The sequence below is a fragment of the Herpailurus yagouaroundi genome, unplaced genomic scaffold, assembly GCF_014898765.1.
Source record: "Herpailurus yagouaroundi ecotype Mexico unplaced genomic scaffold, PumYag 163, whole genome shotgun sequence".
Lineage (NCBI taxonomy): Eukaryota > Metazoa > Chordata > Mammalia > Carnivora > Felidae > Herpailurus > Herpailurus yagouaroundi.
This window is the reverse complement of record NW_024412404.1, coordinates 58698870-58713238: the sequence shown is the minus strand read 5'-3', so window position 1 is coordinate 58713238 and position 14369 is coordinate 58698870. Positions and strand designations below refer to the sequence as shown.

Below are 14369 nucleotides of genomic sequence, written 5' to 3'. Positions count from 1 at the left end.
GTCCCGAGCTGCACAGGATCAGAGCTGGCAGCTCTTCCTGCCCCAGAGGCCGGCTCAGCAGCAAAACGACCCTCTGAAAACCAAGCCCCCCCCCCCCCCCCCGCCCTGCCCAGAAGTCCTACTCTTGGGCCACTTCAAACGAGTCTAGCCTGTAGGCGGCAACCGGCCCCAACGTGGCCGGGGACGGACGCGGGCCTGGGGGCGAGGGAAGAAAAACACCTCCCAAGCCTCAACCTGGCCGCTTCCACATATTTCCCGGGTTGTTGGCGTCAGGGGAAAGCGCCCACAGGAAACCGAACTGCCTCAGCAGCGCGTTGAGTTACCAAAGACCACAGAGCTGCGGGAGCCCAGGCAAAGCCGGGTGTCTGTCCAAAGCAGACGGGCCTCGGGATCCAATGAGCACTGGCTGAGGAGGGTGGGGGGAGCGGGGGCCATCACACCCTCATCTGACAGTGGGACGCAGGCCACCACGGGAGCCCTGTGCCTCCCTGCTCTGGCATTCCTCGGAGCAGAGGGCACTTAGATTCGTACCGGGACACGGGTGCCCAGCACCTACGACCTGACATGTGAGTGTGACAGGCGTGTCCCTCACACTCCCGCCGGCAAGGAAAAACTTAAATCAACAAATAAGGCAACGGTAGATTATGCTAAGGAGAGGAGCAGTGGGGGGGTATGAACAGTGACACGTGACTGTCCTCAGAGTGACAAGTGGGGGTTGGGATGTGGGCACCCCCTCGGATCATGGGTCGGGGAAGGGCTGTCTCGGGCAGAATTTGGCAGGAGTCCCCAAGAGATGGGAAGGCCAGCTCTGGAGGAGGTGCAGGGAGGTACCCCGGGGTGCGGGGGGGAGGCACGGCCAAGACCCGCCCCCCCACACCGGGTAGAAACAGCACTGGTGTGAAAGAGGCTAAGTAGAGTGGGTGGCGGGCGGGCAGAGGGGGGAGATGAGGTTGGGGGAGGCGCGCCCCATCAGGCCAGGCCTCCGAGGCCCCGGGAAAGGAGCTAAGCTCTCTTCGGAAGAGCACTGGGAAATGCATCAAGGGGACACAGCACACGGTCCGAAAGTCAGAACCAGCGAGGGAGGCGTGTACTTTTTCGCCTGGTGTTTCCTCGTCAACATGGCTGGAAAACCACCGTAACGAACGGAGATTTCCCCTCAATGCATCCCCAGGGTTTCTGCCCTGGAGTCTGGCCTAGAGAAACCACGTCGCTCTCTTTCTACCTCTGCCTCTATACCCACCCCCTCTCCTTCTCGGCCTCTCTCTCCACCCCACTCTCTCTCTCTTTCGGAACCGCTCAGAGAGGAGACTGCACGGACAAAATGCTGCCTGGGGATGAAATGTTTAAATGTTCTGCAAACACGGCCAGTGTCATGTTAAACACACTTGGAAACAGTTTGTATCCGAAGCCCAGCTAGTCTGCCCTCAAAGCTGCTTTCTATTAAAATGTTTGCATGCACCCGCTGTCCCAACTTCCTGCAGCCGGCGCTCCCTCCCCAGGCCACTGCTGGCCCCAGGAAAGAGGAGGTGCAAGACCTAGGACAGAAGCACAGAATGGGCTTGGGGGAGGGGGGGTGGCCCTCCTCCCCAAGCTTGGGGGGTGGGGGACAGGGGGACAGACCGGGCCGCGCGGCTGCTGGCGAGCCTTCTTCCGAAAGTTCTCCCCATCTCCAAACTCAGCAGGGAAAGTAAGCGCACATGTGTCTTCTCAGCCGTGAGAAGCAAAAACAGAGCTCCTTGGTCGCCAGCCCAGACATGTCGCTGGCAATCTCAAGCCAAAGGGGGTTCACTGGAGACGCGAGGGGAGCTCCAAGAATGGAAGGAAAAGTAGACAGACTGGGCTCAGAGAGGGCTGGAACTCAGACAGTGGCCTGGGGGTCTCAGCAGCAGGGGCTCCACCCGTGTGGCCCCTGCAGTTTTTGTGAGGGCGACAGACAGGTGCACCCCTGAGGGGAGGGCCTGCTTGATCTAACGGGGCCACGGGGGGGGGGGGGGGGTACCGTGACAGACGGTCCCACCAAGACTGCCCAATGGGGGAGAAGCAGACCCCAAAGAAGATGCTAGCTGCTGTTCCCAGGAGACGGCGGCCAGATAGATGACAAGGGGCATGACAATAGATGTCCATGGTAATTTCTATTCCTTAAAAGTGTTGAGAATACTACACTCAGGAAGGACAAGAGCTGTTCAAAGTCATGGAGAGCCTCCAAAAGAAATCACGATTGGCGGGGGAGGGGGGGGGGGACTCCGAGTAAGAAATGGCCCCAGGTTATGAGCCACCAAGTTAGCTACCCAGCCCACATACTTGGCGGGCCATCACATCAATTTCATTGGGTTATTAGGAAACAGCCCCGGGGGCAGCTGGGCCACAGTCCCCCGAGGCACCATTTGGAATGATGTTCGATCCTCAGGCCCAATTTTTGCCGGTTCTGTTCCTCCTTGCTCTGAGTTTTCGCACTGGCTTTCTTCTCTTCTGCTATTCCTGAGAGTGACTCAGTGCAAACTCACATCCCATCCACAGCCTGCAGGTTATTAAATCGTGCGCTGGGGCGGATTTTGGTTTGCCCAGAGGAGAGGCTCCTTCCAAATTGAGCCTCCTTCCAAGTCAGTCTCTGACCCCTCCTAAAGAACCAATCATCAAACTACGGGAACAAAAGGGAAAGAGCTGAGGAGATGGTTTTACTCTCCCCGCTTCCCACTACTATCAGCAAAAAATAAAAAAAAAGCAGTTTAGTAAGTGGAAGCGAGTCTCTTGTGTGGGTGTCTGCAATTTAATATCCATTCATTTCCGATTCCTTTTTAAAGAGCCACATTTGGCTTAGCTTTTAAATTGTAAGCACCTTTCTCTTGAGCTGGAAACACAGGGCAAACTGTGCTGCTGGGCGAAGGGCCGGACCCCCAGCGGGGGCTGGGGGGGGGGGGTGGAGTTGCAAGGGCTGGGTCGGAAACACCGCAGAGCTGGTCTGTTGAGATGTTTCACGTCCTGCCTGGACATGTCAGGGATGACACAAGGATACAGTCTCCACCTTGGCTCAAAATCTGAAAAGAATATCCCCCTGGCCAGAGGCACATTATGTGCCCACGCATTCCAAACACAAAATTACTCAGCGGCGGCAGCTCACTTAGCATCCGGGCCAGCACCCTGCCTGCAGAGAGCCCCGACTGCTGGCTGCCTTCCAGGAGCTTGGGGGGGAGCTGAAAAGTCTTGCCTGTGGCCACAGGATGTGCTATTCTGGCCAGCCTCCTTCCGATGAGACTACCACATCCTGGACACCTTTCGAGCAGCACGTTCCTAAATAGGGAAGTGCCAGCCTTCCCGTGGGCTATCTGAAGCCCAGCCATCCGATCTCCCCCAAAAGGCTGGGTTCCATTCTTTCGGTAAAGGCCATGGCCTTGGGCAGTTGAGGGTCAGGAGCCTGGCTTGGCTTGGAAGGTTAGTTTCACGGCAGCACAGCTGTGTGACTTCCGGCAGGTTATTTCCTGTTTCTTCCACTATAAAATGGGGACGATACAGCTATCTTGTTGATTAGGTGGAAGTTATGCATGAAGGCAGAGGCTGGATCAGCACTGGAGCTCATTGAGTAGAAGTTATTATGATTATATTGTGACCAATAAACACATCTTCAAAGAGAGATGTTGCTAGAAATTCCACAGCTACCTAATAGAAATAATATCCAATCGAGACTTTGCTAAAGGCCACCAGGCACGGAGCCGGATAAACAGCACAGACAACAAACAGCCTGTGTCATACTCCACTGGTCTGCCTTCAGAGCCCACAAGCAGGCAAAGGTAGGTAAAGAGGTGGGAAAAAAGACCCCTCCTGGCTCTCAGTCTAGGACCTTTTCCTGGGCCAACAACAGGATTCCAGCCTCCCCAGAGTCTCCCTTCCCTATGAAGTCTGCAAGATCACAAGGGCACGAAGCAACCAGAAAATGCAATCTCACTGCACACACCACAGAGCAAACCAAGCCTCCCCAATCAACACACCATCAAGCGGGAATTGGTGACGGCCCCTGAGACCTGGATTTGATTTCAGGTAGGAAGACTTGCCAAACAAACCAACAGAGCAAAAACGGCGGCAAGGAGAATACTTAAACAGAGAGCAAACCGCTTTCAAACACAGCATTTCCCAGACTGAGTTCACTATGTCTCAGTTTTGACAAAAAAAAAAAAAGTCCTAAGCTCAGATGATTATCATTTGGAGTATACACCCTTTTGTGGGAGACTCCTGTGCCCGCGAGCATATTAAAAGTTCTGAGAAGTTCTGTAAGGAAGAAATCCATCAGCGGTGCTTTAATTCAAGGTTTCCAAAACTTTTTTAAGAATGGAGCATTGTTTTAAAACACTTCTAGTAACCCTGAAAAAAACCAATCTGGGAGACCTGGTTCGTTTTCAAATCTGCTGAAATGCACAAATGAAAACAAATCTGTAACAATAGTTGCCTGGAGGTCAGGAATGCAAGGGAGCCTCAAGGTTCACTGCTTACCTACTAATGTCTTTATAAACCTGTTGCTTTCTTTTATAAAAATGTCAGCTTCTGGGGCGCCTGGGTGGCGCAGTCGGTTAAGCGTCCGACTTCAGCCAGGTCACGATCTCGCGGTCCGTGAGTTCGAGCCCCGCGTCGGGCTCTGGGCTGATGGCTCAGAGCCTGGAGCCTGCTTCCGATTCTGTGTCTCCCTCTCTCTCTGCCCCTCCCCCGTTCATGCTCTGTCTGTCCCAAAAATAAATAAACGTTGAAAAAAAAATTAAAAAAAAAAAAATGTCAGCTTCTATTTTTAAAACTCTGATCTTATAGTCTGCTTATTAAAGGAGCTTCCGTGAGCCCCCTTTTCTCACCCAGCCCAGGCCATACTCCCAGCATCTCTTAAACGCTCCCAGGTTTGCGACCTGGGAACGGAGTTCTGCAGATGGGGAGTGCACGTACCTCGTGGTCAATTTTGATAAGTGCAATGTCTGCCTTTTCATCCACATCCTTGATTTTGGCTTCGTAGGTGGCACCATTTTTCAGCTCAACCTTGACCCGATGCTTGTTGGTCACCACGTGGGCGTTTGTCACGATCAGTCCATCTTCGGACACGATAAAGCCAGACCCACTGGCCACTGGCACCTCTCTCTTAGAAAAAGGAAGCCTAGAACCCAGAGGAGAACCCGGTTAAGCCTGAAACACCTTACAATCAACGGTCTATTTAACATTCAAAACAATGGAAGGCTACTGACTTTTGCGAGCTCCAAAAAACTCCACTTACAAAATATTCTTAGGGGCTCTCTTCAGCACTAGAGGTTCTTAACTCCTCTAGGAGGGTCAAGAATGTAGCCTTAAAGAGTCAAAAGGGAAAGCCCACTAAGGGAGAAACATTATCTTCCCGTAGGAATATAGTCAATGGCACTTGGACAAATCCAAGTGCCTCAGAGATAGCTCTGATGCTTTGCTAACGGCAGTGCATCTCGGTGGGAGCATCAGAGGTCGTGGGAAAACAAGAAGGCCCTCTTTACTTGCGGAACAACTCGATGTGAACCACAGCAGGAGCGATCTTCTCCACCACATCGGCGATGAAGTTGTATTTATGGCGCAAACTGTTGGGGTCTTCCTGCCCTGGGAACAAAGCAAAGACAGGGCGCTTCAAGACCTTGTTGCTCTGTGCTGTGGGTTCCTGGGGAAGGCATGGGTGAGAAGGAGCCAAAATATATGCCCGGGGCCTTTGGAAACCTGGACAAGCGAGGACAAGACCCCAGCCCTGAGCTCCTTTGCAAAGATCCTTGCGGCTCTCAAGGAAACGTCCACTTAGGTAAGAAGCAACACCCATCACAGGGCACCTCTTTGTTCTGCTTCTTTCCTTCCAACAGCTTCGCTACAAAAATGCTGAGCCAGAGGCACCAGCCGATACCTGGACCTCCTAGCGGCCCCCCTGCAAAGGCTGTGGCACGCAGGGTCACCGTCCCGGCGCCACCCTGCGCCACAGCCCTGCCAGCCCCTCCCAGCACATCGCCACCACCGAGGGGAGGGCTGAGGTTGCTTTGGAGGAGATGCCCATTAGACATTATAGACTGAAAACACTATCATGAAAAGGCATTAAGGCAAAGGCACAGATCCTGTCTTTCCCACTGATACCACAAGGTGAACAGAGGCCACCGTCTGTCCCCAGAGCAACTTTCTATTACGCCTGGTTTCTTCCAACACCCTGGGACATCCCAGGCCAGAAGGCACAAGAAGTGCCTTGATACTGTTGGGGGGGAAAGAAAGAGAGAGAAATCAAACGACCGCAATTTCTATATAAACATACACCCTGTAATTAGTGAGCCCCCATTTCAAAGCTACTTTCAGACAAAGCGATCCCACATCCCAGAGTAGGGCTCTCACCCAGCAAGGCCAGAAAGTTGGTTTCTGCCAACACCATGGCATCTGGTGCAGAAAGGAGCTACTACAGCCTCAGGTCCCAGGACACCCGTCCTGCTAGCATGGGTGGTGACAGAGGCAGGGTAGCCCCGGGAAGTTATTCCCTGAGCCTGCTGCTCTGGCCCCAAATTCATGCCACCTGCTGATATCCCTCGACATGTCTCTCTGCCTTCACGGACCAGGGCGGTTCTAGGCTAGTCTGCCGCAAAGAACCCCTTCCTGGCTCTCTCCACGCCTCCCTCGGGCCAGTCGCCTAGCCCAATGCGACACAAAGCAGGCTCCAGGGACCAGCGGCCCTGCCAGCGTCATGGCCCCTCGGTCCCATGCAGACACTGACAGGCAACCTGCAGGAGCCCTTACAGCGGTAACCTTCCGTCTGGTGCATCCAAACATTTTAAACTGAGGCTTATATTTTGTGTCCTTTTTACGACATTTTGGTAGGAATTCATTTTAATTGATCCATAATGGATAGGGAATAAAAGGAAAAGAAATCTGTTCCTTTGCCACAGATGGTCTAAGAAGCACGGATCTGTCCCCCTCACCTGTCACTCCCTGTCACAGCTCACTCAGCGGGATTCACAAACCACCCTGCAGCTTAAAAAGAAACCACTGGGGGCGCCTGGGTGGCTCAGTCGGTTGAGCGAACGACTTCGGCTCAGGTCGTGATCTCGCGGTCCGTGAGTTCGAGCCCCGCGTCGGGCTCTGTGCTGACAGCTCAGAGCCTGGAGCCTGTTTCGGATTCTGTGTCTCCCTCTCTCTCTGACCCTCCCCCGTTCATGCTCTGTCTCTCTCTGTCTCAAAAATAAATAAATGTTAAAAAAAAATTTTTTTAAAAGAAACCACTGGCCTGCAAAACCGTCCATCACTAACCCAAGATAGGGCCTGTGTGCCCCACTCCCAACACATGTGCACAGAGGTGCACACAAACACACCCACACGTACACACTCATACCCATGAGCCCACACATACACATGCACACTCAGACATTCATGCACAGACTCCATCTCTCATACAAACCTGCGTATGCCCGTATACTCTCACACCCACTCGCATATACGTGCACATACATGCACACATATACACACTCCCACACACATACACTCACGTATATGCACACTCTTAACATACACTCACACACACAGAACCACACACCCACCCTCACCCGCATTTACACATGCACTCACATACACATAAATGTGCACACACATACACATACTTATACACACACACAGAGACTCACACACCCACACACCTCCCTCCCCGTGAGCAAGGGCTGCAGCTGCTTCCCAGGCTCTGGGCCGGCAGTGAAAGCTGTGAGCCTTGCCAGTGCCTGTGGCTCTCAGAGTTTCGTCTCCACAGGTTTCCCCGGTGGCTCCCTGTCTAGACTGTGCTGAACCCACGGCTGCGTGTCCCCACCAGAGACCTCAGCAATGCAACTCGATACCGCTGGGCCCCGGGACATCGAGGGGACCAGCCTGCCTCTCCCACGCTTCCCTTCTGAGAAGTGAGAGACCATCGATGAGCAAAGGGCCCCTCTGTGGCCGGGCTGCCGGGCTCTGGGCTGCTTCACTCCAGGGCTGGAATCCACTCTCTTTTTGCACAGCCTGATTTTCTAAGGTCAGAAGGTCTGCACCCACCAGATAAGGAAAACTAATTCAACAAGTTCGTGGTAGCATCATTTTATCATTTTTGCTTTTAAAGCCCCTTCATGCAGTACCCTACTTTTATTCCCCCTGCCTCCCTAAGGGCGAGGAAAATCAGGTATTGTTCCCATATTATATTTAGGGAAACTGAGGCTCACAGACCTTAAATGACTTCTCCACTACATGTTCTTTTTTTTTTTTTTTTTAATTTTTTTTAACGTGTATTTATTTTTGAGACAGAGAGAGACAGAGCATGAATGGGGGGAGGGTCAGAGAGAGGGAGACACAGAATCAGAAGCAGGCTCCAGGTTCTGAGCTGTCAACAGAGAGACTGACGTGGGGCTCAAACTCACAGACCGCGAGATCACGACCTGAGCCGAAGTCGGACACTCAACCGACTGAGCCACCCAGGTGCCCCGATACTACATATTCTTAATACAGAGTAAAAATAATGGGGAAATCTGGGCAAATCTACAACTTTTTCTTTTTTAGAAAAGTGTTTAGCTTTGAGAGAGAGAGAGCATGCGCGAGCAGGGGGCAGGCAGGGAGAGGGGGAGACAGAGGATCCAAAGCAGGCTTCACCGCGACAGCAGACAGCCCGATGCGGGGCTCAAACTCAAGAACTGCGAGATCATGACCCGAGCCGACGTCCGACGCTCAACTGACTGAGCCACCCCGGCACCCCTACAACTTTTCTTCTTAATACCGGCCCCAGACATATCTGCCATCTCCCAGGTTTCCAGGTAGTGGCGGTTAATTGATTGGTCTGTCTCCCCAAGGGCTCTCAAGGGAGATATAAATAAGGGGACAAAAACATTCCTTCTGACCACAGAACCTGGCGACCATCACCCAGAGACAGCTGTAAACAAATGCATCTGGGCCTCCTCAGGCCAGCTTCCTGGGAAAGGCCAAAAGGAGGTTTAACGCCAAAAGGCCAGCAACCTCCGGGTCAGCATGGCGTTTCAGGGACCCTCTCAATCACAAGAGTCTTACCAGCAAGGATCCTTAATTCACCTCCTCTTTCCGAATTCCCAGAGTAGGCATGGGAGAATTGGGCTGCATCAGGGGTAAAAATGAACATGGGTTTTTCCAGGTCCTGTGAGAACCAGCTGCTTTGTCACATAAACTAGAAAAGTGGCTCCAGGCACGGTGCATTCCAGGAAAACAACGTGCGAGATCAGCGAGGACACGGGCCTGGGCGCTTAGAAGGCCCAGGGCCCATCCCATCTTCTGGGTGGCCTTCATTTCCCCATCTGTGAAATGGGGCCGACCGCCTCTAGAATGAGCTGCAAAGTCCATCCAGCCCAGTTCCAACATTCTGTGATCTAATCCCCGTCTCTCCCTCTCACCCCAATGTGCTATGGCAAGATAAAGAACTTGGGGAATTTGAGGCCGGGCACAGGACTCTCCAAACTCTGCACATGAGTACGCAGAAAGGAGGAAAAGCGGGAGGACGGACCATAATGAAGAGCCCAACTGACAAGCCTTAATTGTGAAGCTTTGATGAGAAAACCACCAGTGCCCGCCCCCCCGCCCGTCCCCCGCCATCACCAAGGGGACCCGCATCAGCGGGAAAATGAAATAGAGCAGAAACAATGATCATAAGGAACATCAACTGATTGTTCAAAGATGGGCAAAATGTGAAACCAGAGAAGAAGTGTTTGGCTTCTCGAAATGCTATTTCAGAACGAGGAATGGAAATGTCTCTAAGACCAGCATGGCTCAGGGTCAGAGTCCCGCTCCACGTCAAAGGCTGTGCATCAAACTAGAGGAGGCTGGCACGGCCCCCTGGTCGTTACAAACCCTGGCTGGCTCACCTGCTCACATCTCAACTGCCAGCCAACTGTCTTCCTTCCAGAGGGGTCACCCGAGGTGGAGAATTCCCCGAGGTGGACCCCGGCTGGCTCTGCCACAATCTAGGTGATCTTAGACGGATGGAGGGCTGGGGCATCCAGGCCACTAAGCCTGGGGAAAATGGCTAAGAGCCCAGGCTGTGGTCTCAGCAGAGTAAGTGTGGCACTCGGCACAGCAGTTACCTGCTGTGTGACCTTCGGTATGTCACCTCAGTCCTCCAAGTCTCATCCCCCTTGTCCAGAAAATGGGGTGACAATAAACCTGCCTCAGTGCGGTTCTGAGGCCAAGTGTATGAGCTACTGTATATGAAGCGTTTGGCCAAGTCGCAGTGTCGAGTTTAAAAATAAAACTAAACAGTGCTGCTCTTTTTACGGTAAAGGTGCTCAGGAGACAGCTCTGGACAGGTGTGAACACCACACGCCTCGGCGGTACAGCAGAGAAGTTAAGGGGAGACGTGAGGGTGTCCACAGAACCAGGCTCCCCACCTCAGCAAATTTATTCAGGTCCTGGAAATTCCTCCTCCCAGGGCCATCATGGCTGCCGCTGCAGAGGCAGAGATCAAGGGCAAGTTGTGTGGCAGGCCAATGTTTTGGCCTGGATGTTGACCTGTGCTCCCCAGCGTACAAGGCTAACCCGCACAAAGGGTAGCAAAAAGGATGATGTATCGTGACCAGGTGGGGCTTGTTCCAGAAAGGATCGATAAGACTTAACATCAGAAAACTAATCAACGTGATGCTAAGAAAACTCAAGCGATTATCCCAATAGTTGCAAAAAGATGGGACAAAACTGAACGCCCGCTCATGACAAAAACACTCAGCAAACCAGAAAGAGAACTTCCTTGACCTGATAAAAGGGATTAATAAAAAAACCTGAGGGGCGCCTGGGTGGCGCAGTCGGTTAAGCGTCCGACTTCAGCCAGGTCACGATCTCGCGGTCCGTGAGTTCGAGCCCCGCGTCAGGCTCTGGGCTGATGGCTCAGAGCCTGGAGCCTGTTTCCGATTCTGTGTCTCCCTTTCTCTCTGCCCCTCCCCCGTTCATGCTCTGTCTCTCTCTGTCCCAAAAATAAATAAACGTTGAAAAAAAAAAATTAAAAAAAAAAAACAAAAAACCTGAAACCAACATCATTCTCAATGGTGAAAGACCGAATGCTTTCTCTCTAAAACTGGGAGCAAGACAAGGCCATTCACTCTTCCATTCAGTATTGTATTGATGTCCTAATTGGAACAGTTAAGCTAGAAAAAGAAATTAAAGGCATAGAGATTAGAAAGGAGAACATAAACCTGCCACTATTTGAAGATGGCACGACAGTCCATATGGAAATTGCTTAAGAATCTGAAGTATACCTGCTGGAGTGAGTGAGTTTGTCAATGTCACAAGAGAACACAGGTCAATACACACAATCGTATTTCTATGTATTAACAATAAACTATTGGGGACACCTGGGTGGCTCAGTCGGTGAAGCGTCTGACTTTAGTTCAGGGCATGATATCGTGGTTCACGGGCTCGAGCCCCGCATCAGGCTCCGTGCTGACAGCTCAGAACCTAGAGCCGCTTCAGATTCTGTCTCTCTCTCTCTCTCTGCCCCTCCCCTGCCTCTGCTCTCTCTCGCTCGCTCTCTAAAAGAAATAAAACATTTTTTAAAAAAACAATAAACCATTGGGGCGCCTGGGTGGCTCAGTCAGTTGAGTGTCTGACTTCAGCTCAGGTCATGAACATCTTTTTTTTTTTTAAGTTTTTTTTTTTTTTAATTTTTCTAATGTTTGTTTATTCTTGACACAGAGACAGAGCGCGAACAGGGGAGGGGCAGAGAGAGAGGGAGACACAGAATCTGAAACAGGCTCCAGGCTCTGAGCTGTCAGCACAGAGCCCGATGCGGGGCTCGAACCCACGAACTGTGAGATCATGACCTGAGTCGAAGTCGGACGCTCAACCGACTGAGCCACCCAGGTGCCCCATGAACATCTTTTAAAAAAACAATAAACTATTGGGGCACCTGGATGGCTCAGTTAGCTGAGTGTCTGTCTTTAGCTCAGGTCATGATCTCATGGCCCGTGAATTTAAGCCCTACGTAGGGCTCTGTGCTGATAGCTTGGAGCCTGGAGCCTGCTTCGGGTTCTGTGTCTCCCTCTCTCTCTGCCCCTCCCTCACTCATGTTCTCTCTCTCTCTCTCTCTCAAAAATAAATAAAAACATTAAAAAATTTTTAAAAACTGTTGGAAATTAAAATTTTTAAAATACCAATTATAGCAGCAAAAATATTAAATACATAATAGGTAAATATTTCACTTTAAACTGAAAAACTGTGAATAACTAGGATTAGAATGATGAGTCACAGCATTTTACAGGACAGGCCTTTCCATCTACCTTATAAATATTTATCATTACTAATGTTTAACACAACAAATGACCCATTAAGAGCAGCCAACATTTCCTATTATTTAAGGAGTTTAAAACTGCCAGGATTTCATCCAAAGATAATAAATGATTTTTCTTTCCTCTGTATAAACTACTAGGAAAACACACAACTCCATAAATGCTGCTTCCTTGAACCCCATCTTCCCTGGGGTTTTACAGATAATACTTACCTACTTTCAAAAACTTCCACACAGGGGGGAAGAGAGAGATACACACAGCCTGCTCAGTTTCATTAATTAGTATCAAAATTAGTGTAACAGACACTTCCATTATTAAGTGTTTGCTGAAAAGTGCCAGGCACTAGGTTAAGAATTTGACATACGTGATCACAGTGAAGAAAAATGTGTTGCGGTGAAAATGAAAAATCACAATGTGGGGGCTATGAACCAACAGGTGGACTTTTAGCTATGCTCCTCTCCGAAGATTTAGCACCGAATTAGACATGTGCTTTAAAAACATCAAAGTGTGCGTGTGTTCCTATTTAAGGCAAAAATGTCTGGTAAAGATTAGATGTGGGGCAAGAGGAAAAGATCAAACTCGTATACTTCCCTCCTGCCAGCTCCTTGGTGCAGGCCAGAGGTTGTACAGGGTATGAAAGTATATGGGAGCAGAGAAATATGCCAGAGGAAACACTCAATTAATAATAATCACAATAGGGCACCTGGGTGGTTTAGCCAGGTAAGCTTCAGACTCGATCTCAGCTCAGGTTATGAGCTGAGTTCAAGCCTTGCATCGGGCTCTATGCTGATGGCACAGAGCCTGCTTGGGATTCTGTCTCTCCTCCTCTCTGCCCCTTACCTGTTTGTGCTTTCTCTCTCTCTCTCAAAATAAATAAACTTAAAATAATAATAATAATAATAACAATAAAGAATTCTATTCTCTCCATAGGAAACATTACAAACTCACTGTCATATGAAAGGTGATCCAAGGCTCTATAATTTTGAACTTTTTCTTTCTTTTGTAAATTTTTTTAAATCTTTTAGAGCACACGCACACGCACGCACGCACAAGCTGAAGAGGGGCAGAGGGAGAGAGAGAATCCCAAGCGGACTCCGCGCTGTCGGCACAAAGCCCGACGTGGGACTCGATCCCACAAACTGTGAGATCATGACCTGAGCCGAAATTAAGAATCAGATGCTTAACCAGCTGAGCCATCCAAGGCGCCCCTTGAATTCTTTTTCGCAAAGAGGTTCCCTGAATTGTCTACGTCTCAGGTCCCATACAACCTGGACCTGCCAGCAGGGAGGTGGGAGGACCAGCTCCTAACCGAGTAGCAGGCCTGAGTCCCACTCATTCCCCAGCTCCCTGGATTTCTGGAGCTCATGACTGGCTCGCCGTGTAAGGCGAGGAGTGGGGGACCCTTGAGCTACATCTACAGGATGCTCTGCCTCAGTCACCAGGACTCCCGGTCACCGTCCAGACACCATGGCTAGCAGGGGAGGCATCTGCTTTAGGAGGACCAATGGAGCCCTCCTGGCAGTCCCAGGAGAGCCCCGGGGCCGCCCCGGGGGCAGCTGCCACCGCAGACCTGGCTCCCGGAATCCCAGCATGGATCCCAGATGCCCTGACCCTGTTCTCGGCTCCACGGTTTCCCAATCTGGCCTGGCAGCTCCGGGTCGCACCTACAGGGAATAGATGGGATGCCGGGCTGAGCTCCAGCCCCAGAAGATTCCTAGCAGCGTTAGCGACGCTGGGAAAGATCACAAGGCTCCCGTTAGTGCCAGGATGACTCCAGAGCCAGACTTGGCCTCAAATCCTGATGCTGCCCCTTCCAGCCGTGTTAACTTCCGGCAGTGGCTTTCTCTCTGTCCGAGCCTCAGTCTCCCGTTCTGCAACCTGAAGATAGTACCACCTCATCCAGGTGGCGGGGAGTCCAAAGTGGGACAGTGCCCACAAAGCCTGCCCTCAAGGCCATTATCATCTCCCAGCTCTCAGCCTGCGCACCACCCAGGTGCATTTCAGGGCTCCCAAGCGCCTCCTCCCACACTCCTAAGACTTCTCAGAATCCCGCTTCTGCATTCTAATTCAGGCATGCCCGGCCCGTTTTCAGTGTCGCCCCCGAAATGA

The 14369-nt window shown here is 51.3% G+C and overlaps 1 protein-coding gene across 1 annotated transcript in view; it reads right to left on the bottom strand.

The window, feature by feature from the left end:
* The window catches only part of HTRA1 (HtrA serine peptidase 1), a 57112-nt gene that overhangs the window by 19088 nt on the left and 23655 nt on the right, over nucleotides 1-14369 (bottom strand). Inside the window, exons 3-4 of the mRNA XM_040486929.1 lie at nucleotides 5490-5589; nucleotides 4921-5125 (exon numbers count right to left, since the gene is read on the bottom strand). Coding sequence (XP_040342863.1) covers nucleotides 4921-5125; nucleotides 5490-5589 — 305 coding nt within the window. The remainder of the gene's footprint in view (nucleotides 1-4920; nucleotides 5126-5489; nucleotides 5590-14369) is intronic.